The sequence below is a fragment of the Haemaphysalis longicornis genome, unplaced genomic scaffold (assembly GCF_048455015.1).
Source record: "Haemaphysalis longicornis isolate Haplotype H1 unplaced genomic scaffold, Haemaphysalis longicornis Haplotype H1 scaffold_1, whole genome shotgun sequence".
NCBI classification, from domain to species: Eukaryota; Metazoa; Arthropoda; class Arachnida; order Ixodida; family Ixodidae; genus Haemaphysalis; species Haemaphysalis longicornis.
The window spans coordinates 207,275,938-207,303,665 of record NW_027526203.1 but is presented as its reverse complement, the minus strand read 5'-3'; the positions used below and the strand labels follow the sequence as shown (position 1 = coordinate 207,303,665).

Genomic DNA, 27,728 nt, shown 5'->3' with positions numbered 1-27,728 from the left:
GAGAAACTAAACCCGCACGCGCACGTACACTGCAGCCTGCATCTAACTTTCGCAGTTTTCTTACAAACATTGTTCGTTATAAAAAAAAAAGAAGCTAACGCTCTACGTATATTCTTGGCGCTTATCTACCTAGTATATTATTACTAGCAGTTGTTTCCAGTTTCGAAATTTTACGAATTCAGGGGGGCAAAAATTGGGGTTTATACCGCGTCGATTCGGTCGGGGCAATCAAATCTTGATCGCAGTAAAGAAATATTGAATTGACCCGAGTAAAACGCGTAGCTTTATACACTAATGGGACTCCTAGACTTGATCGAAGCAACTGATAAAATCAGACTAAACGAGGTTGAATTAACGATAGTTGACAGGCTCTCCATCGTTATTTCAACCCAGGCCTACGGGGACCGCTAAAATTTAGTTTAATAAGCGTAAAATGGGACTGACAAAAAATACATGGCTTTGTATACCCTAAGTCGGATCTCATGATTTAACTGAAATAAGTTAGCAGATATAATTAAGTTACATATCAAATAAAGAGAGTGGGCTACATTAAAGTTTGGAAACAGCTAGTGGAGAAATCGGGTTTTTATGAGTGCCGTATTTTGAGAAATTTCTTTTCCAGTCCCGCAAGGAAGAATTAATTACCAGCGACCTTTTGAGATGGCAGGATCAACGGGACAGCACAAGAAAGTGAGCTATGCTTCCTAACGCGCGCTTTTCCTTGCGACGTTTGACAAATGTTCGTATTATAATAAAACGAATATCGCCGGTTTATTTTTTAGTTAACGACAACGCCTGCACTGAGGGTTTAATAAGTTTGTAGGAAGTGGTATAAAAGTGTACTACTTTTCTCGGAAACCTGTGCTCGCGCTTTCTGGACGCTCTCGTGAGCCAGGGTGCACAACTAAAAAAATGCGTACCAATCCACCCTGTGAAGGTGGTTGGAAAGCGAAGCTGTAAACGACACCTATAACGGTTACCCATGCGACGTCACTTGAATTCATACACGTGACTCTCCAAAGAGTGAAACCAGAGACAAGTGAAATGCACTTAACCGCTCCCCTTATTACTTCATAGAGGTATTCTTTGCTAAGGTCAAATGAATGCATGATCCATGAATGGTGTTTGGTCGAGTTGTATTGGTAAAGCACGTGAGTGGAAACTTTTTTTTCATAAAATGAAAGGCAGCTCAAACACGGTGTTAGACGATCGCACTTCTCCTCTGTCTCTGTCGCCGCCGACGGAGGCGATGAGATCGGCGGCAAAGACGGAGACGTGAGGTGCCATTCGTTAATTTGAGCTTAATGTAATTTTTGGTAACTCCTAGCGCATGCGCAAGGCACGAACACGATGGCTACACGTGCCGCCGGCGGAGCGCACAGCGGCGCAAGAGTTCGCGTGACCCTATCACGTGGCATTCAAAGAGAACGCAAGGGGTAGATCTGCACATCTGCTCGGTGAATGCACCGTCTGTCTCCCCGTCTCCGCGTGGGTTCGTGGCTGAATCGGTAAGACGATGGGCTCTCGTTCCAGGTTCAATCCTGGCGGTGCCACTAATTTCTTTCATTTATTCGCGGGAGTTTTCTGCTGACACCAGCAGTCGCGGCAGAACCCTTGGGGGGTAGAAGTACAAAGCTCCACTTTAAAAATATTTACGGGTGAGCATTTAATTGATGGTGGTGCAGTCAGGGCGTGCAATGCAATTCCGGTTGTGTGTCGGACTGTGTTGACGAACTGAATTCGCTTCCCTCCTCTTCGTCCATCCTTCTTGCATGCCACTGCCCACTTTCGCCGAGACTTCAAACCGCGGACGGCGCCGTGCTTGTCTAAAAAGACGCCGAACCGCATACCCACCCGGGTGCGCGCTTATGCCGGCGTAGACAAGAAATGCTTTCGCGTTAAAACAAAAATTGCAGAAATGTTATAGGTTACCATTCTTTCTGGTAGCTTAAAACTGAATGTTTACAGTTAACATAAGCTCGCTGTGACGCTTTAACAAAATGTAATGTTCATAAGCTGTTTCACTGTAATGAAGAAAAAAAATCTTGTAATTCGTGGATATTTTATGCGAAAGCCTATATCGGCTAGGTCGGCAAAAACACGCACCAGGCTGGCGCCAGGTTGGCGTGCGGATATCTGCAAAACGCGTAACCCTCTCCACGCGCTCAAGTCCCATTGGGTGCGACGCGTTCCATAGCGCGTGCATCAGAAATCTCGCCCGAAGTCTCGATTGGCGTCCAACTTAAATGAAGAGAGTGTTTCAGCCAGTGTTCCTAACATCTGGATTCAAGCAGTACGGATTATGCAAGTATCTGCATTAAGTCCGACGAGGGCAGGCAGAAGACCCGTCCACGGATGTATACCGAAAAGAAACACTTTCTTGCACTCCTCTCATACGAATGCGCGCTTAGAGATCCTCTGCAAATATTGTTATTGGGCATTATGGCGCGTTCGCTGGGAAATCATGCTTTCGAGAGCCCTTGAAAAAGAAAAAAAAAGAATCGAAGTCTTAACTTTAAAACAACGAACGTCATTCATTTGCCTAAAATCCTGTAGAATATTGAGAGCAAACTACTTGATTGTTTATTTTTGCCCTCATTAAGGCGCCCATGCATAGTTGCGGATTTTCAATCAGCACTGCAATGTCGGATTCTTCCGATATCTTACTAAAAAGTTCTCTATCCACGTTCCAAATGTTTTTTTAAATGCAGAGCATTTCAGTAACTAACGATGTCACCCGCGTTGACGTCCGTAGTCCGCACCGTCGTTGTCCCTACTATATATAAAAAAAGTACTGTCCGGCGCCCGGTTTCTATCCCGCAACCCTGCGGGCGGAACGCAATGTACATGGTGCTCTACCCACTGCGCCACAAAGCCAACACAGAATGGGACGATACGAACGCGCCTTATATCGTTGACTCATTCAAATTACTGCTGACGAGCGCTCTCTCGTCAGCAGTTGCCACAAGTGCAACAACATTAACGTAACGCAGACTACTTAACGTCGTGCGCCCCCGGAAATGCTCTGCATTTGATCGTGCCCCTCGCGAGGGGGATGTTTCACTGCGTCTTCTCTCGGTCGCGGGACCCGTGGCACCATCTGGCGGAGGCGCGGCACAACTCGTAGCACTTTGAAAAGATGCGGCGCCAGCCAGTTCAGGTGTTTAGGTTAGCGCGCGAAGCGAGTGTTGTAATGCTGGCGCGGCGGGCGCCCCGAACACTCCCGCTGAGTGGGACGCTGACTTCCTTGTGGCCGTGTATGGGGTTGCGCTGATTAAAATTTTTTCAGGCAGTGTGGGCGCGCGTCGCATCCATTAAATTCTCATTGTAACATTATAATAAGTGTTGATTACAGCATTTCTGTATACGATGAATAAATCTGCGCTTGGGAGGCTACTTGGCTCTATATTCCCTATGAGGAAGTATTTTATTATTATTAGGCATAAAATGGTCAGGCCTTTCTACGGCCGGCTGCGCTTTGGCGACCATCAATAGGAGGAGGAAGCAAAATGTTTATTGAGAAAATAAAAAACGGTGGGTGGTACAAAGAAAATTTAAAAACTGCTCGGCTGCACGCACCGCACGCTGGCCTCAAAATATATATGCACTCCGGCGAAATTCACTTCAAGTTTCTTCTATTCCTCGCCAACAAAAAATTAAGAAATTTGTGCCATCGCGCACTCTGTGAAGGTGGACGACATGTGACACGATGTTTGGCTGCAGGAGGCATACACCAACGAAGGTCGCGCAGGAGAAACGGACCTCATGTGGCCGCGAGCTATGCAAGATGACAGCTAATTTCGCTTCATTACTGCGCCCCAGTGCGGACGATTCCCGGCACCGCGGGGAGTTGGAGGAAAGTAGTCACGAATGTAAATGGAGCGCGGGGGAGAGAAGGGCACATGCGTTTTTGTTGACGGAGAACAAGAATACACGGAACCCTAGCCGTATACAAACAAAATTAAATTATTGCTAGAAAGTATGGGTCAATTGAGATTCTCTGCTTGATTGACGTTGTTTATTTGCTGTAAATGACTAACTAGTTTGATTAGTCGTACGTGACCAAAGCTTGTTGAAGGATGACCACATTGAAGAGTGCCATAAATTTTAGCATCATGTCAAGCAGTTTTGAAGTTACTGGCTAACTCATATTGGTTTATTGTGGCTTATTGGCTAAAATTAGTAATTTTATTAGCCATTACATCACTTTGTCCTTTTGTCCAGGGCTCCTTATTGTACAGCTTCAACATTTTAGGAAGTCAATAGGAATTGCCAAAACTGCTGTAAAATTAAGATTTTTATAAAATTGAGAAACACTCGACAATGACAAAGCTAAATTTATTCCGAAGCGGTAAAGTACGCATCCTGTGCTTTTATCATAAATTATCTCTGCCGTTATTTCAATGGTGCACTTTTTCCTAGTGCGATAGGTCTCAGTGCTACGAAAGGTTACTTTGAGACACACTGTTACTTTTTGCGCTTATTTTATTCATAAGATGAGTCGCAAAATAGAATAAACTTTTATTTACCAAAACTCAATGACACTGCTTTCTCCTTGTTGAGCTTGGATGTGTGGCTTTGGTATGGGCACGAAAAATACTCCACTCAATGATGGGTCAGCAGGCACAACTGCATGTGTGAGGGTCCTCTCCTATCTGTCTATGCATGCACTCTTTTGGCCCTGCTGCCTGATGCACGAGTCTTGCTCTGGCTTTGGATGTCCAAAGAAGGCACTGCTCTCACGCCTTTTGTACACCGTGCCAACTTTAGCACTCTAACCATTTAAGTGGTCACGTCTGCCCTGTTTAGCAGTGGTGTTGGCTACCCGTCTTTTATGTTGTCCACCAGTGTTGGCTGTCCATGGCTGTCATATTCAGCCTTTCCTTTTTTGCCCCCCTTCACCAGCTGCACACTCCATTTCACACGTGCAAGAGGTGACATGACTCAAAGCCCACATGAGCCATCGAGATGGCGTGTCCCCGGTATTACAGCACAGGCAGGCGGTGAGCAGTGCTTCTACTTCACACCATTGGCGTCTCCCTACCAATGTCGGCAGCGGCACAAAAGCAGCACCACCTCAGCCACATGCTCCCTTTTAATCTGTACTGATCTCTTTCTAATGACGGATACACGGTAAAATTTTTTGCCAACATGCTCCACCTATTGCTCACAGGTAATGAAATTAAATTATCGATGTGGCTTGAAGACTATTTATTTTGCAAAAGTAGCATGCCAGTATACTCCATTTCATACATAGTGTGCAACACTGCCTAGGCTAAAGAGTATAATAGGAAACTTTTTGCAATGAGAAAAATGCTTGAACAATGAAAAAGTCTTCATACATGTTCTCAACTTGTGTGTAACCTGACAAAAAAGTGAACAGTGGAACAGTGCTCCCAATTTTATTAATGCAACAAGTGTACATCACGCAGATGTCATACATTTCTGGGTATCACACATGTACTGTAGACCAAAAAGAAGCCTTGGTGCTTGGCAGGGCTACGCCTGCAGACGGCCACGGCTGCTTGAACCTGCATGGAGATTAAAAGAAACATGGCAGTACATAGAAGAAATGCAGCAATTACTGGCATGAGAAAAAACTCGCCTGCAATTATCTGCCACACAATTTACAAAGAATGTCATGCACAATAAAACAGGTGCGTACGGGCAATAATACTATGCAGCAGCCTTTCTTGGTCCGCGTGAACGCAGAGGTTAACACTGCAGCGAACCCACTTGTGGCTGCCAGGTGGACAATTTTGAATAGAGTGAAGGCCATTACAGGCACACAAGGAATGCATTATTATGAGAATTTGGTGTGCATACGATTCCTGCTACAAGCAAGGCCGGAGCACTGCAGTTGGTCGCTAGTGTTGCTTGTATAGCAAGCACCTGCCTAGAGATTACTGCACGAGGTGAATATCATAGAAAGTTGCCCTACCGCTGCCATTCACTCAAGAACTGCGACAGTTCACTGCTCAGTGAACACCCTATAGACTTCACTGAGCAGATTTTGCTACCCAGCAAAAGCCGGACACAGATTAAAATTTACCTGATTCATGCTCCCTTCCTTCCCCACTTCGGTTCAACAAAATCTCTTTCCCTTCCTTCCCCACTTCTGTTCAACAAAATCTCTTAAGTGTCTGTACAAAGTTAAGGCATAAAGTTGGGCTAGTTGGTTATCTGACTGCATTTTACTAGCGAAAAATAGACGCGGACGAAGAAGAAGTACACAGGCCACTCGCTAGACCTGTATACTTCTGTGTACTCGCTAGACCGTGTCCTGTGTACTTCTTCTTCGTCCTCGTCTATTTTTCGCTAGTAAAATGCAGTCTGTACAAAGGGTAACTTCACTTCGCTGCTTAATTTATGTGTGCCTTGGATGGTCTGCCAGCATACACATTTTACTGTAAACGGAAAATTTTCGAAGTGTATTAAAGCAAAGCTTTTTACCTCTACCCCCCAAGGGTTCTTTCGCGACCGTTGGTGTCACGAGAAAACTCCAGCGAACGAATAAAATAATTTACTAGCACCGCTGGGAATCGAACCTGGAACTAAGAGACTAACAAAGCTAGAGCCCGTCGTCTTACCGATTTAGCTACGAGCCCACGCGAAGACGGGGAAGACAGGTGGTGTACTCACGAAGCACATCTACGGGTTTACCCCCTGCGTTCTCGCTGAATGCCACGTGAAAGCGTCACGCGACCACTCACGCCCGTCTAGCGGCCCTGTGCGCACCTTGCTCATGTGCTAACAGCTACAAAAATTAAAGGAAGCTCACACCAATGCATGGCATCTCACTTCTAGTCCACCAATGTGCTAAAGCCTGTGGCCTCCAGTGTTCACGTAAAAATCACAGCTCCTTGTCGTCCACCCTCATGCCAAATCAAGGAATACATTCAAATACTCCTTGATGGCCAGGCCATCACTCCAAGCCCCAGCATCAAGATCCTGGGCCAACATCTCGAGGCTAACACCAAGAGTGACGTCTCCTTGCAGCGCCTCAAAAACAGCATTAATCAAATCATACATATGATCAGGCGAGTTGCCACCAAGAAGCGAGGCCTAAAGGAATCCAGTACCTTTCGATTAATTGAAGCTTTTGTCCTCTCGAGAGTCACTTACGTCAACCCCCTGTCTTCCTCTCAACAAGGAAGACATAAAGATGCTTTATATAATGATTAGAAAGGCGGTCGAGCGGGCCATTGGTCTTCTCATGAGTGCGTCCACACAGAGGCTGCTTAGCACGGAGCTCCACAACATTGTGGAAGAGCTGATAGAAGGCCATCTGTCTAACCAGAAGGTCCGACTCAGAACTGCGGTGGGTAACCGCATGCTTCACAAGATTGGCTGGGCAACCCAGAATGTCACTCCGCTTGACGTACTCCCAGACTCTTGGCGACTAAAACTAAAGATGTTCCCTTTTCTTAGAAATATGAACCCTTCACATGACGAGGCTCACCGAAAAGCACGGGCTCAAGTGCTAAACACCATCCTCGGTGGGGATCATGCAGTTATCTACACAGACGCCTCCAAACATCGAGTGCAGCGATACGCCACCATCGTGGCTACATCCAGAACCAACCTCCTCGCGTGTACCTCGCTTAGGACCCAAGAAATGACGGCAGCAGAAGAGGCAGCCATCACCCTGGCTCTCACTCAACCAGGGGTTCGGAGGGTAGTCACCGATTCCAAGCAAGCCTCTAGAATTACCAGCCGGGTTGGGTGTCCTGACCTGCACTGCGCGTGCTAAAAAACCACTCCCCAAACGTTTCCATTCAGCTCATCTGGGTACCCCCTCACGCTTCAATGGAGCGCAACAAATGCGCCCACCCAACAAGCCTGCGCTTTTACCACCCGTGCTATGGATCTGCACGAGGACAGTCACCCGCTTGTCACGTTCAGGGAGATAACCCAGCATTATCGCCTTCTGAGACAGACTGTACCTTCGCCTTACCCTGACCTTTCCAGAGAACAACAAACTACCCTACGGCTCATACAATCCGGCCTACTTCCCACAGTATACGCGTCTTCACTTAATGTATCCGAATCGCTACGACGCAGAATGTAAATTTTGCTCAGAAGTAGGAACACACCGCCCCGTAATCGGGGTGTGCGACTTTAGCCCTGAGCCCCCTCCTCTCTTTCCGTCAACTACCCAACAAGAGCAATGAGAGATGCTGCTGTCCAGGCCCTCTCTACCTACCCAGCTTAAGCGGGTGGACAGAACACAGTGCGCGCGGACTGCATATGGGCCCCACAGAATAAGGAATCACTCCCAGGGTTGCACTCTGGGCCGTTCAGAAATCTTAAAGGGACACTGAAGTAATATGTAAACATTGCCGGATTACTAGCGCAAATTGTAGTCCGGAGTCCCCAGGCCATGTTTCGACCACTCTAGGCGCGTTTACGCGATTTTATTTAGTAGAAAAACTAATTCGAAAATGCTGTCCTCCTCTCTTTACGCTCGCCCATTTTCTGTGGTGTTTTCGTGTGACGTCAGGAGGGGATGAGCTGGCAATTGGCTGCGCCACGGCTGCGCTACTGCACGGCTCCCCGGCCGACAGAGTCAGTCGGCCCAGCGTTTCGTCCGCCGGCCGCCGGCGGGTCGTCGCAATCAAGGAGGTTAAAAAAAAGTTGCTTGGTCGCAATTCGTTCGCTTAGTTGAAACGAAGCCAGGACACGTTTGTGAATGGAAGAATCTGCCTTTCTTTACTTGGTTTGTTTGTACACTGTATCTAGCTCCAAGTCAAGGTCGCTTCACACAAGCGCACATGCGACGCTTCGCTGACTGGTACGCCAGTAGGAAAATATAAGGCCTCTTGAAGGCGGGAGAAGAGTCAGCGAAGTCAATATAGGTACTAAGGCAATAAAATCAACTGATAGTTTTACCGTACAGCGTAAAACTAGGGCGCGGGAAGCACTTTTTTGCGCTGGGCGAACAAGCACAGCGGTCAGCAGCACGACTACGCATCTGCGAACGCTTTTCCGTCTACGAAATGCAATTGCTAGACGTGAGCTACTGTGGAAACTCGGGCGACGCTTACTGCACGATCGCAGTACAACAAATAGTCACCTAAGCGGCTTGAAATGCCAAAACTAAATAAAAGTGTAAACTGGTTGTACAATATATACCCTATATTAGCAAGGCATTCGCGTCGCGCTCCGTGGCCTCCGTGGCCTGGCCGGGGCGCTAGGAATTCACCCTAGATGTTTTGCGAGTCACGAGTTCGAATCCCCGCGGGTAGGTGCTTTTTTTTTTTGTAAGTTAACTTTTTTGTTTTCCGCCGATGTTTTCTATATTGAGTTCACCTTTTTTGGGGCCGCAACGTTCATGGCTACACGAACTAGTTCACAAAACGCGCGCAGGCTGGCACTGGCGCGCTAGCGACTTCTCGTTGGCGTGCTGTTGCCATAAGCACCGACTGCTTGCAGGCAGTGGGCACAGGCCAGAATGAACAGACCCTTGGCCTTGTGCGAACACGCTTTTTACGATACAGGCATGAGAGAGGCAAGCTCCAAATATGGGGGAAAAGCGCATGACATTTGGGCGCCTGCGGGTACGCGGAGGGCGTTCATGCACTGCGTAGGTCTCGGCTAGTGAATGCTACGACTACAAGGCGTCCTGGGAGGCTTATCTTGTGCATTTTACAGCCGACAACATGGCAGAAGCGCTGTACGATGATTACTGAGATATTGAGAATGCCCATCCAACAACGCCATTGGTTATGTTTTACAGAACCGAAACCGAAACTTGTGTGATTGCTAATCTTGGGCATCGTCCAATCACGGCGCCCCTCCTCCCAACGTCACAGCCTTAGTTGGTGCGGCCGCCGCAAACCGCTCATGGTAGTTTTTCTTCTTTCACGCTTTGTAAAATAATTACTGATTTGTCAACCGGATAAACGATGAAAAGTGTGCTAATTTGAGCCAGTCTACGCAGTGCAAGCAAAAACGGGAGCTTGACAAATTCACTTCAGTGTCCCTTTAACAGAAGTATTTCTTCCTCTTCCTCCTCCTTATCTGCGCAAATCTCGTCGCTTCCGTCCGCGGCGCAGAGGCGGAGAAGTCAGATCGTCTAACACCGGGTTGGAGCTTTCATTTTATAAAAAAAAAAGTTTCCTCACTTGTGCTACACCAATACAACTCAACCAAACACCGTTCATGCATCATGCATTGATTTAACCTTACCAAGAATATCTCTTTGAAGTAATAAATGGTGTGGTTGTGTGCATTTCACTTTTCTCTTGTTTTACTATTTGTAGAGCGATGTGAGTGAATTTAAGTGATGTTTCATGGGTAATCGTTCTGGGTGCCGTTTACAGCTTTGCTTTCCAACCACATTCACGGGGTGGATTGGCGCGATTTTTTACTTCAGCTAGAGAGGTGTAACTTTAGTTATTCATTGGTGGTGGTTGTGGTTTGCGACGGGAAAAGGAAAGGAAAGTCACTGGAAATATTTTGAGCTCGGCCAGGTGAGCTCCCTGCCGAGCTCAAAATATTTTCAGTGAATTTCCTTTCCTTTTCCCATCACAAACCACAACCACCATATAGCCTTAGCCAGCACATTTATGTAATAAGTGGATAAACATACATCTTTAAGAGAAGCCTAACCTTATGTTTCATCAAGGCTCACCATCGTGCCAGTTTGCCACATCTGAAACAAGCGGGCTCAACTTTATAGAAAAAAAAACCCAAAACCAAACAAAAGAAACAATTACTAGACAGAGCTTGACAAAACAATGCAGACAAACTTCATTAATTCAAACTCTAAGGAGACGAAAAATTTGGTCGGTTATGATTATATGGGTTTTAATGACGTACGGCCAACTGAAAGCAATGAGCACCAAAAATGAAACTTGTTCAAATTAACCTGAGTTTGAACTAGCCAAGTACGTTTGATTAGTGGTACAGTGCACACACCAATATTACCACTTTCCTGCCCACGCCTGTTCAAATCGATAGCAGTTTATCAATGCTTTCAAGTTCAAATTTTGATATTTTTCCATTCGAATCTGGCGCTTTCCGAGCACGCACTAAGAGCTGGCTCCATCTACTGAGACATTTACTTCTTCTTCACTTTTGTTTTATTGCGAGGTGTCTATTTTTATAAAGCGCCGCCAGAGTTATGTGATGGGTGCCCTGAAGATAAGCAATGGCTATGGCATCACCTGCAACCATGCCATGGAAACGCCGCCTTTCTAGTGATTCTGACAAGCCCACATGTAAACGTTTGGATGATATTAGGAGTGCTGACTCCGAGGACAATTCTTATTCATCGTATTTTTGCATGGAAAGCGAAAGTGTAGAACCAGCTGGGAACCTGGTACCCCTGTCAACACAAGCCCCAGAAAAAGCAAAAGCATGGAAACTATAAATTGTGCTACGAACAAATAATTGGGCCAGAAAACCATGTTTTCTGCAAGCATGTGCAAACAACTTATGTTTCACAAGTTCGAGGAACTGCTTTCTCCAGAGGCATAAAATCCACTAGGGATAACTCTTTTTTTTGTAGTTCAAGAAATTTTAGTAAGGGATGTCATATTTGTAGGAGTTTTGCACCACTAGTATGTGTACACAATGCATATCTTAAATTTTTGTTTTTTCTGTGTGGAGCAACCCTGACATTTTTGCTTTTTTTTGTTTGTCACAATTTTATTGTTGTACAGCCTTTTTTTTCCCCAACACAATACTGTTCCAGTATCCGGGCACTCCCGGATAGCAAGATGTGGTGAGCAGGTAGCACTGACTGCAAAGACAGATACATTCCCTAAGAACAGCAAAAATAACCATACAGGCACACAAGCGAACCATTTCAAACAACATCGGGAAGAATGCATTGGGTTTGTAATGCTGCGGTGGCTAGTGATGCATTGACCTTTCATATTCAACTTTGGATTACACGAAAAGTAGTGTGTGCTGATGGGCAATCTTGTTTGCCCTCAAGTTCAAATTAAAGGCCAAAATCTGCTCAAATTTTCACCAATGTAAAAATACTATCACCCAATAGTACACATAAAAAGAGTGGTAAATGCAAAACACTGAGTTCGAAATACCAGCCTGTGCTACGCAAACGGATTGTAAAAATATGTGTTTTCAAAACAAAAGGAGGGGGAAGAAAAAAAAAAACACACGCACGAGAGCGCGCCACTACCAAAGGCCGGACGTGATGTAGGTGAAGGAATGGATATGCTGTTACTGGCAGCTGCTCACAGCACAGCCTCCAATACTCATGGGATTTGCTTGCGCGTTCGGGATTCACACATTCCACATTATTGTTTCCATAGAAGAACTGCCGGTACTTTGCTGTGGGCTCATTTTATTTTTTATGATTTACTTCAGCGGCACGCCAGCTATCGCTTGCACATCCGGTAACAAGGGGGCGCACTGGGCATTGCCCACCTCAGGCCCCTTATGCCCAACGGGCGCCTCTCGCTTCTTGTGCCTGCCACAGACCAAGGGCGCCTGTGAAGGCCCTTTTCTCCTTTTATTGTATTTTTAGGAGCGGTGCGCCGTCTATCGCTCGCACATCCGGCCGCGCGTGCGCAGCGGCTGGTTTTGGTATCGTCCTCCGGGTGCTTCCCGCTTTTTGCGCCCGCGAAACTGATGTCTATCTGATTTCGATTCACTCAAAAGGTGCCGGCTTGTTACTCTCTTGTTTTTCTAGAATTTTTCTTGTGTTACTCATGAATAAACCACATGTATGTAACAACACAAACGATTTTTTTGTCACTTTATGGTCACCAAAAATTACGATAATTTTTTCTTGAAATAAATTCATCCGAAGAATTTCAATCAGCAATAAATAAATCAACCCTGGGGGGTCGCATTTGACCATGGTGTCGAAACAAAACGAAAACTGGAAAAAAAAAAGATGTTTCTGGCTGGAACGAAAAGAGAATGTCACAATATTATTCCGCCGTTCAGGAGCAAAAACGAAATAATTTCGTTTCGGTTTGCGGTTTGAGTGGCAATTTCAGGTATTTCAGGAATCATTTCAATTTACATTAAGCGAGATGGAAAATTGCTTTGATTATCTGGCATAAAATCGTCTTTCGTGTTTCTCTCACCCACTCTCCTTAGGAAGGCTTGCTGCCTGCTCCCATACTCTCTCCGTTTGTTTCGATAGGCGCAGTGCTGAGCCCCACGCATTATTGCTGCGGTCATCTGGCTGCAATGCAGACGTCACGGCCTTAGTTATTTATTTGGTTAGTTTAATAAAATACCTACATTATCCCTACATTGTTTAGGGGGTGTGATACATGTATAATAAACACTAATATTTTAAAACAAGATATAAAAACAATGAGGAAAAAATGTAACCTTTGGTGTGAACATACACCACTACCAGCGCGTACAGCAGATTACAGCCGCACTCAATGCAAACAGCTACAACTCATGTTGCACTTGTATGCAAGTGCTGCGAAAGTGCAGCGGAAAACATTTCTTAAGCAGCGCAAGCAACAGTTTTGGGCAGGGCAGTACTATCTCTAATAGTTTTTCGAGAAATACGGTTCCAATGCAGATGTGCGCCATTAGTTTTCACCAATTTTCGTGCTGTTATGCCTTCGTCTGGGTATATATCGAGAGGGGTAGGGGGGGGTGGGGGTGTTGCTGAAGGTACTGATGTTAATGCATTGGTACCTGTTCTCATACTATCTCTTTTAAGATTAAAGACAGGAGTTTTACAGTGTTCCATGAGACAGACCATTTTAAACTTTTAACAATAACATCACAACTATATGAGTTCCTCAGAAATTATATTTTTCTAAATATATTAGGCATGACTTCACCTTTTTAAACAATATTTGATAATTCTCATTCTTTTCAACAATTTCACAAATCTAAATTTTGTTTGCGCAAACACGAACCGTTATGAACCATTACGAACCATTATTTTTTTCGTTCCGGAGCTGAAACGGAACGGAACTTTTATTTATGGAACGAAACAGAAACCAGAATGAAAAACATTTCGTTCAGACACCGTGCGTTTGATGAGAGAGAGAGAGAGAGAAAAAAAAAACCCCGACTCTCAAAGGGTTAAAAAAAGCTCCGCCACCTGCCAGCGGATCACATAAACACCCGTGACATGCCTGTGACGGTCCGGCCGTCCGAGGCTTCTTCTTCTGGCCAGCCACGCAGCTGGAGAACCGGTCGAGCTCTCCTGCGAATGCTCCACCCATTTGCTGCCCCGTGCACACATAAAGCTTGTGCGCAGGCTTGCTCCTGAGCTGCTGTCCGCTCGCTGGATGGCTGCAACGTCATTTTAATGGCTGCGCTCTCCTCGATTTCGGTTTCAAAATCGCCAATTTTTGCTGACCGCTTGCAGCGTCCACGTGCGTATTTCAGCTGCTGTATTTTGCAAGCTTGGTTTCTTTTTCAGCAGACTATATGGAAATAGTGTTATGAAGAAGTCGAAATTTTGAGTGCAGTTGGACTTTAAAAGCAGTAGCAACTTTAGTAGCAGAAAAGGGGAGGTGGGCCATTGGTTCATTCTGCAGCCTACTGCAGAACATGGGCCAGACTATGGCAACTCAGATTACTTCAATACTCGAGTTGCAATTGCACTTACCTAACCGCTGTGCTTGGTAAGGTGAACACCATCCACTTTAGCGGTGGCCATGGTTCTCCGGGGCCATCCAGGTGGATACAGCCTTTGGGGTACAGGTACTGCAATGATAGGTTTGTCTTCCAAGCATCACTGTTGCAAGCTTTCAGGTGATCCACAGTAAATGCCCAAATTGCCTTCATGCAGGCTCAGCTAGCACGACAAGATGGCAGACAGCACAATTATGACACTCTGGTTGACGCTTACATTAGATATGAAAGTTCAGAACTTGTCAACGAGCATTGTTGTAACACCGAAAGTTGGGCGAGTTGGTAAATCATCTTGAACGAAACACACACAGCGCTTGTGTTGTACATCCGTCCGTCTTTCGTCCCGTTGTTTTGCGCACTGTGTGTGTTTCTTTCAAGAGCATTGTTGAACGCTCTACAATGTTAGTCCCAACATGCAGCACTAAGTGTACAACATTCAGCCGTGGGGTGCAAAAGAATGCATTTACACATGCACTTGGCACTCGTCAGTAATGCACGTGCATATCCTAGCCAGACTCCACTGCCACTGCCCAATAATTCAAAACTACCTTGACTAGGACGCAACTACTGTAACATAGCCCTAGCTCTCCCTCTCTTTCTCTCACACACGCATTGACGCAGTGTTGAAAGACTGTGCTGAGTATTCCAACACTGATAAACAAAATGTGTAATGATAGCACTTAATGGTGAACAGTGGTATGCTCTTTCTCCAGCTAAGAAAAATATTGCTTATGAGATGACGGTTATTGACACCTGGGAACGGTCACGTCGTCAAGTCAGGCAGAGTTCGAGCGGACGTAGGAAACCGGGGCTGAGGTTCGAGCTGTGCGAGGACACACTTCGTCTCCTTCCAAAAGCGCTGCATGGCACATAACCTTATCGGAAGATTGTCCACCAACAGGACATGACAGGACATAGCCACTGGAAAAGTGTCCATCTGCTAATGTTCAGGTTCTTTGCTACACTTAGAAATATAAGAAATTGTGCATTTAAGGCTAGTCTTAGCCTGTGCAAAAACGAAAAGAAAAAAAAAAGCCTGTATAAATTTGGATTTTAACTTATAGCCTCTGTACAGATAGTTGTTGGCGGCGGTACCTCGCCATGGATTGAACAGCGTTAAGACGGGACAAAGTGAAGCGAAACAACCACACGAGCTGACTAACCACTGTTTATTTTGGAAGGAAATATTTATAGGGAAACAAAGCGAGCATGGTTATCTGTGTGCACTTTGCGGCACGCGGAGAAACAGATCAAATAGGCTGTGATAATGCGTATCTAACATGAGTTGCAGCGTTTTGCAGGTGAAACGTGAACCTCTCCTATCTCGCCAAATATGCGATTTCTCTGCCCACCAGGGCCACGGACAGCATGCTCATGCATATCTCACATGCGCGCTGGCCTCTGCGTGCCTTTTTGAGACAGGACTCAAAATCAGGCTTAAACAGATCGCAACTTTTCACGTGCTGGGCAAGCATGCTGCTGGTCGTTGATCGCCCTGTCTGACCAATGTATGATTGTGGGATGGTGGAACTTCGTATACGACTTCCTCGTCGCATTTGACAGAGGGTTTTGCCAGATTCTTAGTACAGCTCTTGCGCACTTTCTCTAGCTTAGCTCTTCTGCACAGCCCCCTCAGCTTGTTGGTCGATGAGAAAAGCAGACGTACGGGATGACTGCTCTCCTTGCGCCCTTCTGGCGGGATTTTCTTTGGAGCTGTATACAGTCAAACGCCACTACAACGAACGCTTCAACTACGAAATAGTCTGTACAAGGAAGCATGCCATATGGCCTGGCCAGATTCTTATGTATTGTGAAGACCACTACAGCAAATTTGCCTGTTTAATAGAAGAATTAATGCATTCCCAATTGCTGAATTGTGGTCTGATAACGAATACCACATGTCACCATGTGTGCGGTTGCACACGTGGTAACGGGCAGCTGATGGGTGTGCCGTGAGTCATCCAGTTCAGCCAGGTAGCTGTAGGAATCATTAAACACATACAGTGCGTGTTGCATCGTAGCATCGGTTGTGACGGCCGACGGAAATGTCTCGGTGGAAGACCAGGCCTTGGTTTGCTCTGACCTGACAAGTGACCACACCGTGGAGGCTATCATAGAGAAAAGGGACGCCACAAATGATCAGGTGAGCAGTGAGGAATAGCTTCTCCTGTATGGAGCTGAGCGTTATGACTACCGCGAAGCGGTAGCAGCGTTTGATGTGCTGCAGATATAGATCTCGTCACTCTCAGAACTCGCTCCGCAGATCACTGTGCACTTCAATAGCAGCAGGTCAGTGGTGGGTACGCATTCAGTGCATCTTACTACTCTGCACAAGAAAATTGCTGACTTTATTTCGCCTACTGCAGTTTAATTCTGACAATTATTTCTCTCAGTATGCTTATCTACTTTATTGGGTCACTGAAGTGCATGACGTATAAAATGAATAGACGTGTGTAACGAACAAGTATCGCGGTCCCACACGCTTTGTTATACGGGCATTTGACTGTAGTGCATATCGGCCAGGAGCTTGTTGGCTTGCTGTGCAGCAGCTGATCTGGATACCCAGCAGAGCGGAGATGCTAGATTTGAGCCCCAAAACTGGATTGCACCGAGTGCTCGCAGGACGTGAAGAGGGATGGCTATTGCCTTCTAAATCCAGCGTCTCCGCTCCGCTGGGTATCCAGATCAGCTGCTGCACAGCACAGTCAACAAGCTCCTGAGCGGCATGCACTCTCGGTCCAGAGAAATCGCATATTTGGCGAGATAGGAGAGGTTCACGTGTCACCCGCAAGACGCTGCAACTCATGTTAGATACGCACTATTACCGCCTATTTGATCTGTTTCTCCGCGTGCCGCAATGCGTACACAGATAACCATGATCGGTTTGCTCCCCTATAAATAATATTTCCTTCCAAAACAAACTGTGGTTAATCAGCTCCCGTGGTTGTTTCGCTTCACTTTGTCCCGTCTTAGCGCAGTTCAATCCGGGCAACGAACCAACTAGCCCAGCTACAAACACTCCTGCAGTACCTGAGACAAGCGGACACTTGTTCGCAACCGATGCTGAAGAATTTGCATTGCCACCAGCGTACGCGATATCGTGCGTGGCCTCTTGTAAGGCACATAGATGGAAGATGGGCAGATATACGCATTAGCGATAAGTTCGAAAGCCACGGGTCCGAACTAGTAGGCGCGTCCTTTGTCTGAAAATTTTCGCGCTCAACTGTGGCGGATCTAAGGAGCATAGGACAAAAGAATGGGAAGTGTATATAATTTTACACATATCACAAGGTCAAGCGGTAAGGTATCGCAGCAAAACAAGCGATTGAACAATAAACAGTACCACTTACCACTGTAGAAAGAACGTTGAACGATGCGGGAATCGTTACGCGGCCATATCCATGGCCATATCGCTCGCACATGGCTCGCACATCGGCTCGCACGAAAACAACGGTAGCCACACGACTACATCACAGAAAAGAAATAATTGTACAAAACATAGCAGGCGAACGTTCCTAAAATAAAGCCTCATTTAAAATATTTATGTCTGCAAATTTGTAAAACATTTTGATGCAAAAAAAACAGCCGGATACGGATGTGACGCATGGGTGAGAATAACGCTTTCAGCCGAAAAGCGTTATATCCACCGGGTGGTAGCAGACACTTGCCTTTCGGGGATCCGGTGTGCGAGGTCTGGTCGGCCTTCATACCCACGACTACCACGACGACGAGGCGAACTCCTTCCCGTAGAGGAGGCGCTGGTCGTCCCGCCGTGGGCCTAACGACGGACTTCGCTAAAGCCGCGCCAGCGTCTTGCACCTTGAAAAATCTCCAGCCGACTGCCCCTAGCCCCCGCTGAGCCGCTCCCACCCAGATAAACTTCCCCGATCGCCGGACGGCAGTATTGTACACGTTCCTCTAAAATAGGAACGAAACCTCGTTCCTCGTTCCTTCCCAATTTTGAAACGAGTTACCGTTACAAGTTCCTTTATTTCGAAAGGAACGCGTTCCAGTTCCAGTTAAAAAATTGGAACGTTTCGTTACTTTAACGTTACATTCAATTTTTTAAATTAAAATATAGGGTCTGATAGGTAAAATAGAGTTCGAATTTTAAAACTATAATCGAACTACGTATATTATACGAATATGAACACCGCCGGCAGCAGATTATCTAGAAATAAAAATAATAAAAAGGAACGCTCCCTGACAATTTTTTTTTTCAGGAAGCTCCGCACAAACCCTAGACATATCTAACTGCGTTTTTGCTGCTCGTCTATTATAGGTGCAACACATACAATAGACGCAGTAAGGTTCCTGCGCGTCAGATGTGCAAATACAAAGTTACTCACGTGCAGGAAGATAATTAAATTTCTTGCATTCGATTCAATATTACAGTTTATTTAAAATACTTTACAGGACCCTTTGCAGGATTTGGTTAAGGGGGTTACAAAAGTGAAGCGTTGCGGATCGTACAGCACAAATTTACAAGTAAGAAAACGCATTGCAGCAGGCGACAGAATCCAGGTTGGTGCTGAAGCAGGCAAGATGGCGTTCGATGATTCTCAAATGTCCGGTAGACCCACGAAGACCCAACTTGCTACTTGCTCAAACAAAACGAAAAAAAACCAGCTATCTCTCTCTCTTATGGTCAGTCTCGGCGCCGCGCGATTCCTGCGCCCCCGATAAACGAAGTTCACATAAAAAACAGAGAAATGCTTAAATTATCTCAGCTAAACCAGAGTCTTCTCTGGCTAAACCTAGCTAACTCACGAGGGGCTCCGCGTTCGCTCTGGTTCTGTCAACCCACCGGACTCAAGCTTCTGTAAATGGACTTTATAGTTCTCGCTCTGACTGTCCAAGAACACCAAGCACTTCGGTTTTATTACACTAAAACCAAGCCTCGAGGACCTACTAAGTTCTAACTAACACACACTGGGCCGCTGATTGGCCAGGTCAAGAAAACCCAAATATTTGAGCACAAACAATCACGTGATCCACACTAACACTCTCACTCAAACTTCCAGGTATTCATCAAGGCACAAGTATAACACAGGTTTAACTTGAAACCGACCAACTCAGAGCGCTGGTAGTTGACCTTCAGGCGACCTCTCTCAGGTATTGTCCATACGGCGCGCGACGAAAATATGCCCAACAGTGACAGAATTACTGCCCTTTGTCAACACGACGCTTGCAATACAAAAGCACCTTGCACTCCCGTCGGCCCATTCCCGCCAGATCGGCGACAGACCGCGCCGTGACGAACTGCGCGCGTACTCTGTAACTTCGAGCAGTACGACATCCCGAGACACTGCGGTGCGCCCAGCTCTTTTGAGAGCCGGCGACCCTTTGAATGACCTCACAGCGAGCGCAACTGCCCCTACAACAACGCATCCGCGCCTCGCGAGCACTAATGCTGTAATTACCCCTGACAATGTACAGAAGGGGTAGTTTCACAAAGAACCTGGGGCGCCAACAATTCTATCGGCCAGACGGGCATTTTGGCCACCCCAGACAAACGATGAAAGGTGAAAAGCATTCTTCCGGCAGCGCTGTTCACCCGTCGAACGCCACGTAAGCTCAACCGGCATGACAGCAAGCCTAAGCTGCGAACCACTGCGTGGTTATTTTTCTGCCTTTAACCTTCGAGGAAGCACAATCCGCTGAAGGGCCGACAAATTGGGCAGCTTATAGGAAGAGAAACACGACGACTTGTGATTTTTGTACTCGAGCTTTGGCAACAAAAACAGCCAAATCCTGGCGATGTAACGGCAGGAACGCCGTTCCTGCCGTTCCTTCAAAAATCTAACAAGTTACCGTTACAGTTCCACCGATCCTTAATGGAACGGTGGCGTTCCTTCGTTCCTCCAAAAAGGAACTAGTTCCAGGAACGCCGTTCCTTGGAACGCCGTTACGTACAACACTGCCGGACGGTGCCGGACCTTTGTCCCCCCTGTCTTGCACCTTTGTTTCCCTCTCTCCCTGGGCCCCCGCGACTCCGCCGCGTGCCCTCTTCGGAGCAGCGCCAACGAAAGGCAGGAGAAAGAAACAAACAAACAAACGCGGGAAAAGCGGACGGGGTGACTCAGGTCCCGAAGCGCGACGAAAAATGGCCGCTCCCCGTTGAGGAAGCCGTCATGTTGGCTGCCCGAACGAGAAAATTGAGGGCCTGGCCGGCCGGTTATGACAGGGAATCAGTTGGGTACGGTGCACATATTTAATGCGCTGTTTGAGATATCATTATGAGAGTGAACACAAATAAATGTATACTTTTATTCCACAATTCATGCCCATGTAGCACATGAATTTTAATTTGTTAAAACATTTACAACCTTACGGGCCCGATCTGCAACAGTGTGGTAACAACGTGGGTCTGTGTATAGCTTTATATCACGCACAGAAAGTTCCACAGAAAGCTGCATGGTGCCCCGTATGCCCCCACATGACTTCGTGAACCACATATAACCCTGAATGGTGGTTGAAACAAGCCCGTATAATTCGTATAGAGATCGATCCCTTATGGGACCGTATAATATATGCCCGTAAGAATCCATATGGAGATTTCATATGGGCCCATAAGAATTCATATGGGGTTAGACTTCTTATGGGTCCGTATCATATGTGCCCGTAAGATGCCATATGGGAATCTAATATGGGCCCATAAGAATTCATATGTGGTTAGACTTCTTATGGGTCCGTATCATATGGGCCCATAAAAATTCATATGGGTCCCTATATGAATTCTTACGGGCCCATATGAATTTTATGGGGCCCATATAAAAATCATAAGGGTTTTTTCGATAGGGTGGGGAAGTCGCAGAAGCAACAGACGGGGTAGGGACATCCTCGATGCGTCGGTCGCTGCAGGACTGCTGATAATCAACACTGGCAGCCCAACTTTTGTCCGCCGAGCCTGCCAGACGTGCATTGACCTCACACTGGTGTCCGAGCGCTGTACTTACAACTGGGAGACGGCAAACGATACCTGGGGCTCCGACCATTTCCCAGTACTCCTCACCCCGTCCTCCCTGTACCGGCGTTTTGAAACCAGACGCTGCAGCGTGATCAACTGGACCATCTTCAGGCAAAAACTGAGCGAACGACTGGAAACAGCAGACGACAGCACCCTCCTAAAGGAACTTGTTCCCTGCACTGAAGCTGCCACTACCTACACCGAAGTGACCCGGGGAAAGCCGGTGCCTGATATTAAGGCACTCAACCTTCGGGCCGCCAGGACCAGAGCCCACAAGCAGGCCATCCGCCACAACACCCCCACCCTTTGGACGGCCTTCAGACGACTGGACGCAGCAGCCAGACGGCACGCCAGGCAGCAGCGCAAGAGATGCTGGCAAAGCCTTTGCAGCTCCCTTGACAGCAGCCGGGGCCCTGTCCGGGCGTGGAAGCTGTTCAATTCCATCACACAGCCGGTCTGCGCTCTGCGCCCAATCCACTCAGTGGCCATAGGGGCAGGGATACGGGAGCAGGAGCTGGCTGAGCTCCTTGCAGAGCAGTTTGCCCCTTGCATCAACCCGATACACCCACCTCCAACGCCGGTCCCTATGGCCACTATCTTCGGGCTGGCCCACACGAGAGCAGGCTGCTACCTGCTACCATACAGAGTCCCCCTCGCCGAGCCGCCACGGAGACCAGCTGACCCTCGGGTAGAAGCGGCCTGCAACGCAGACATCACACTGGCTGAGCTCCTGACGGCTGTGCGGCGCTGCCCCCGGGGGCATAGCACCCCCGGCGCCGACGGCATCACCTACGCCATGCTACGAAACCTGGACACCGACCAGCAACTGCGTCTACTGGACCTTTTCAACCATGTCTGGAGGACGGCTATTGTGACAGCGGTGCTGAAGACTGGCAAGCCACCTAGCGAGCCTTCCTCGTATCGCGCCATCTCTCTAACCTCAGCGGTGGGGAAACTCTAGGAGACGGTGGTCCTGGGCAGACTAGAATGGCTAACAGACCTACGAAATGCCCTTGATGAAAAGCAGAGTGGCTTCCGAAGGTCTCGCTGCACCGCTGATGCCCTCGCTGATGTGGTGTCGTTTCTAGAGCAGGCTCGACACGAGAGAGAGGGGGCGTACCTCCTGCTCCTGGACGTCAAGTCAGCTTTTGATGCGCTAACGCACCAGACCATCCACGATGCACTTGACCGCCTGGGAGCGGAGGGAAGGCTCAGAAGGTACGTAAGTGGCTTTCTCAGAGACCGCACACTGTGTGTACGCGTCGGCAAGACCCTGAGCGGCCCTCGCGGACTGGGGACTGGTGTCCCGCAGGGCAGCGTCTTGAGCCCACTCCTCTTCAACCTTGCCATGGCGAACCTACCCAGCTGTCTACCGGAATCCCTGGAGTACCCGGTAGAGATGGCCATTTATGCCGACGACGTGGCACTCTGGACCCGGGGCCCCACCAAACACGGAAGGCGGGTTCGCGCGACCCTACAGGTGGCCATCGACGCAGTGGCGAATCACCTGACAAGAAAGGGACTCAGACTCTCCGAGGCCAAACGGAGGCCATCGCCATCCATCCGCGCCCAGCTCAAGTCCGAGGCACTGCTCCACTGTATCTCAACGGACGACCCCTCCCCTGGCGACGCAAAGTCGTCTACCTCGGCCTGGCCATCGACGAAACCCTCTCATGGAAGTCTGCCGTTGGGGCACAGCTGGACCAGATGATCCGCGCCGTTAGGGGCATCAACCAGCTCGTGGCACAGGGTAGAGGGTGCTCGCACCAGTGGGCGCTCCGGATCTACAGAGCCTGCGCTGTCTCGCGTGTTCTTTACGCACTCCCCCTGGTGAACCTCAGGGACGCCCAATGGAAGACCCTGGAGCTGGCCCATCGAAAGGCCCTTCGGCGCTGCGTCGGCCTCCCAAGAGACTCTCCGGTGGCCAGCACCCTGACGGAAACTGGAAGCTGGCTCATCCAGCTGCTCGCCACGCAGCGCTGCGACATGTGGAGCGCCTGCACCGAGCACCTGGAGGTGACCACCTCCTCGCCAGGCTCCGCTCGAGAGGCCAATCCCGCATGGGCAGCATGGCCGCTCTATTCGAGGACTATGTCGAAGTCCCTCAGAGGGCGTGCCTTCTGCCCCCACCGCCGCCGGCAGCCGCACCCCTAGACATAACTACCACGCTGCCAGGAGTTAGGTCCCGGGCGAGACTGCCGGAGGTTGGGATTCGTCAGGAAGCGGCTGCCCTCATAGACCTGGAACCGCCGGGACAACTGCTGGTGTACACAGATGGCTTGGTCCTTCCAAGCGAGGGCCGAGGAGCTGCTGCCTGCACTGCCCCGGCCAGGGGAGCTCATAGGCAATGCCGGCTGCCGTTCCCCACCAGCTCCACAGCGGCCGAGCTGGCAGGCCTACACTTGGCCGCGGACATGCTGCCGCCAGCGGCCACCATCTTCTGCGACTCCCGGCCGGCGCTACTTCGCCTGAGGGAGGCATCTACACCACGGGGGCGAGGTGGCCACTTCGAGATGTCCCTGGTTGCCAAGCTGCGCGACCTGCAGGGACAAGGCTGCAACCTCCGACTGCAGTGGCTCCCTGCCCACGTCGGTATACCGGGGAACGAGGCTGCAGACGAATTAGCCAAAGCAGCCCACCCTTCCCCAACGGCCCCAGTTTCTGCGTCCCTGGTACGCTACGATGTTGCCAGGGGCGTCATCAGGTGTGAGGTGACCGCCCGCCACCCCTGCAAACGAGTGGCCACCGGCGAGGCCCCGCGGCTCCTTCCCACCAGAGGGATAACCCAGACAGAGTGGTCCCTCCTCCTCCGGCTCCGCACCGGCTGCTACAACACAGCAGCACGCCTCCACAGGCAGGGCCGCAAGGCCTCACCCACCTGTGCCCACTGCCCCGACCCCGAGACACTGGATCACGTCCTCTGCTCCTGCCCTGCGTACGCTGGTGCCCGGAACAAACTGGTGTCTGGGTACCGGCGGCTGGGGCTACCATCAAGCACCGCAGAGGACATCCTGCGTCCTAGGGGGCCCTTCATGCTGCACCGGGAGGCCTTCAGGCTGCTTCTCTCGTACCTCGACGAGTCAGGCCTCAACACCCGCCCATGAACTGTTAACACCAGAACCCACCGGCCATCCATTCACTGTTAGCACTCTTGTGTGCGTGGCTGTGTATGTGTGAGCGCGAGTGTGTGTAAATAGGCTGCAGGTAACCTGAGAGCGTATGTATACAGTCTGTACATAGCCTTTTATACATAGTCTGCACATAGCCTGCTATCATACTTATCAACAATGCCCTCTCACTCCTTCTTCCTCCGGCGAGACCTGTGCCCTCTACCGAGAGGCAAAACTTCGCCCTGTAAACATTTTCAAGTTAATAAACAATTTCTCTCTCTCTCTCGAAGTTGGGGAGGGCCGAAAAAAAAGGAAAACGCACGTCCTTGGCCAACGTCCTACCCTCCTCTCACACGCGCACACGTGCGCGCGTTCCTTGCAGAGCGGACCCCTCCTGTTCCTCTCTCTCTGCGCCTGACAGCCGTGGCTGGTGCGTTAGGTTGGGGAGAGTGAACGAAAAGCGCGCGCTTTTGCAGAAACGAGGAGCCATCCTGAGAATCAAACAGAATGGAGAAGGAACATTGTACGAAATTTTGTTGTGTGGCCGCATGTTACGGCGAATATTAGTGGGCCGGAAAGTTCATAGCAACCGACCAGTGAAGGTAACCGCTCGATTTTCTGAGCTCGCCTCGTTCTTTCGAACGCAGTTTACTTCGTAAAAGAGCGGGAACAAGACTGCCCTCCCGTCTAGCTTCTAAGCATCCTTCTTGCTTTTGCGAATGCGTACGGTTGTAAAACGTGGAACATGTATTCAGCGCTTAAATCAGGTGGGCGCTCAGAAGTACATGCTGAAATCGAGTGTAGGTTCTGCAAGAACCTTGATACGTACGATTGGCTTTTAATTTACTTCTCGCCACAGCTGCTGTCGCGCGCGAAAAATATCTCATAAATTTAACTTTGTTATGTTTAATTTCACGCGAGTTTCAGCGGCATGCTGTTCCAGAACACAATTAGCGTTGCAGTTAAGCCATATGTTATCATCTGGTTATGCTAACTGCCTTACGATGTAAAACAACGCCTGACGTCTTTGTAGCATTCACAAACTTTCCATGTGAAAAGCTGGTCTACGTCGGATGCTTATAATTATAAAGAAAATGGCATACGCAAAAAAAAAGCAGCTCAAGGCCAGTTTTAAACACATTTTTCGAGAGCAAAAGGTAAAATAAGGCAACCAAGAAAATACGCCGTTGTACGTAATTTTGTCTAGTTGTGTAATGTTTCCATTCTTGACAATTGCCTATTTTCTCATTTTTGTTCATTGCGGGCTTCTCTTGTTCATTGAAAATTCTCTTGCGCACGCTGTCTGATGACTTCTCAGTTAATTACTGAATTTACCTGTAAAGAAATTTGTGTAAGGTATTTTATATAATTAAGTATTTATATCCTTTTCTGTTTTCCAGGGATGCTTGAGCTAAACCCACTCATGCGATGTGCGTGTCCACACAGGCATTAGAAAAAGTTAAACAAGCGCAAGACAAAATGGAAAGTGAAGCGGCCTGTTTTGCTGTATTCCTTCCTTTAGGTAAGGTTTTCTCCATTAGCTAAAATTTGCTTCACTTCAGTTTTCTGCACCCCTTCTGACTCTGTTTTGGTTTCAGAAATGCCTTAAGATTTACCAGCACCACAAAATTGACATGGGAATAAGCTAGCTCACCTGGCAGCAAACGTCATCCAAAGTGCAGGTGAGCTTTTGAGCACCCTATGTACGTGTTACAGCAATGCCCTTTTGTTTGTTTCTCAGGAATGGCTGTCAAATCTCAATTGAACTGCCAGTACAAGAAAATCAATGAGGCCATATTGTATACCAAAAGTCCTGGTGTTCTGAGAGGTGAGACATTGTCTATGCTGTAACAACTTTGCAACTTGTCCTATAAACTACAATTTTTGTTCATTTCGCAGAATTAAGCGTCGCAGTAACAACCCTACGTGTTACTGGGTTCATGGCTGTCAAGTATGTCATCAAATTGACTCGTCAAGGCGCAGAAGAACAAGCGAGCCCCGGAGGAGGAAAACGAAGACATCGTCTGAAACAGTGTACTTGCGAAATTCATGGCTTTAACAGAATGCGTGTTCGGCTCGATTATTAATGGTAAAATAAAAAGCACATGTCCTTTCATTTTAAAGAGTCTAGGTGTTGTTATTTACGCTAGCTGCATGTTCCTTGCTTTAAAATTCTGCCATTTCTTAGTTTGTTATTTTGCCAGACTGCATTAATTGTGTGTGTTGGTCCGTGTAGGGATCAAATTTATGAATATACATGTCTAAAATGCCGGTTTATACCTTTCAGGAGTTTATGCGGACGAGGTTTGAACCGCTCGCTGATCATGCAGTCAACAATCGTCTCTCTAGGCAAAAGTTAACTTCTATTATTTTCATCTAGTTATTGTTGCATGTATATTAGATTCATGTAACTGTAAGTTACCTGTATATTGCTGCAATATTATTGCTTTGTAAGAGAAATATTGCTTGAAAGTCATATCAACAGTGCGCTGATGTAGCCCTCGTGGTGAAAAAACGTATCTGTTAAGTCGCGGTAATGTTGTAGGAAGCATCGCTTAAACATTAAAGCGACGTTTTCTAAATGTTACCCGCACGTTGGAAAATTATAGCTGGAAAGTTACCGCAAAATTGTAGCAGTGTTATTGCAACTTCATAAAAACATTGCTTGAACGTTGAAGAAACGTTCTTTGTATGTTAAAAGTGTAAATCTAAAGTTTCTGCAATATCGTAGCAATGTTATCACAACGTCTGAATGATACAGGGATATGCTTAAATGTGGTATGCACGTTGCGAAAATGTAGGTGAAAAGTTACTGCAACGTCACCAGAAAACGTCTTATAAATGTTGTTCAGATGTGTCCTGCACGTGGCTTGAAGGTTGCTCCAAGAGTGGAGCAACGTTGGCGAACGTCAGAAACAACGTTATCCAAACGTTAGAACAACACCCTTCAAACATTGCCCCCAAGTTGGAGCAATGCTAATATCATGTTGACGCAGTGTTTCTGGGAAACATTGCACTAACGTTAAAAAAAAGCGGACATTAGCCACGTT

General features: G+C 47.8%; 1 protein-coding gene and 2 long non-coding RNA genes across 6 annotated transcripts; 2 read left to right on the top strand and 1 right to left on the bottom strand.

The window, feature by feature from the left end:
• Positions 1 to 5,461: 5,461 nt before the first annotated feature.
• LOC144141329 (uncharacterized) lies at positions 5,462 to 17,991 on the bottom strand. Of its 4 annotated transcripts, XR_013316531.1 has the most exons (4): positions 17,949 to 17,991; positions 16,601 to 16,706; positions 14,573 to 14,670; positions 11,653 to 11,749 (listed from the first exon to the last, which is right to left on the bottom strand). It is a non-coding gene; the product is annotated as an uncharacterized LOC144141329 (long non-coding RNA). The 4 variants fall into 4 exon arrangements; XR_013316533.1 differs by lacking the exons at positions 11,653 to 11,749; positions 16,601 to 16,706 and adding an exon at positions 5,462 to 5,531; XR_013316532.1 differs by lacking the exon at positions 16,601 to 16,706.
• Positions 17,992 to 18,202: 211 nt separating this feature from the next.
• On the top strand, positions 18,203 to 23,722 carry LOC144156860 (uncharacterized). Its single transcript, XM_077688397.1, has 5 exons — positions 18,203 to 18,206; positions 21,463 to 22,461; positions 22,657 to 22,790; positions 22,881 to 23,166; positions 23,205 to 23,722. The coding sequence occupies exons 1-5, from the start codon at positions 18,203 to 18,205 to the stop codon at positions 23,720 to 23,722; spliced, it is 1,941 nt and encodes a 646-aa protein (XP_077544523.1).
• A 2,552-nt stretch (positions 23,723 to 26,274) lies between these two features.
• LOC144168081 (uncharacterized) lies at positions 26,275 to 26,701 on the top strand. Its single transcript, XR_013322158.1, has 3 exons — positions 26,275 to 26,360; positions 26,420 to 26,506; positions 26,578 to 26,701. It is a non-coding gene; the product is annotated as an uncharacterized LOC144168081 (long non-coding RNA).
• The last annotated feature ends 1,027 nt before the right edge of the window (positions 26,702 to 27,728 follow it).

What these genes read in the sequence shown, in the direction of transcription:
- LOC144156860 (XM_077688397.1), top strand. An exon ending in AGGGAAGGCTCAGAAGGTAC is followed by an intron (nt 22,791 to 22,880) that starts GTAAGTGGCTTT and finishes GGTGTCCCGCAG; the next exon opens with GGCAGCGTCTTGAGCCCACT. An exon ending in GTCCGAGGCACTGCTCCACT is followed by an intron (nt 23,167 to 23,204) that starts GTATCTCAACGG and finishes GGCGACGCAAAG; the next exon opens with TCGTCTACCTCGGCCTGGCC.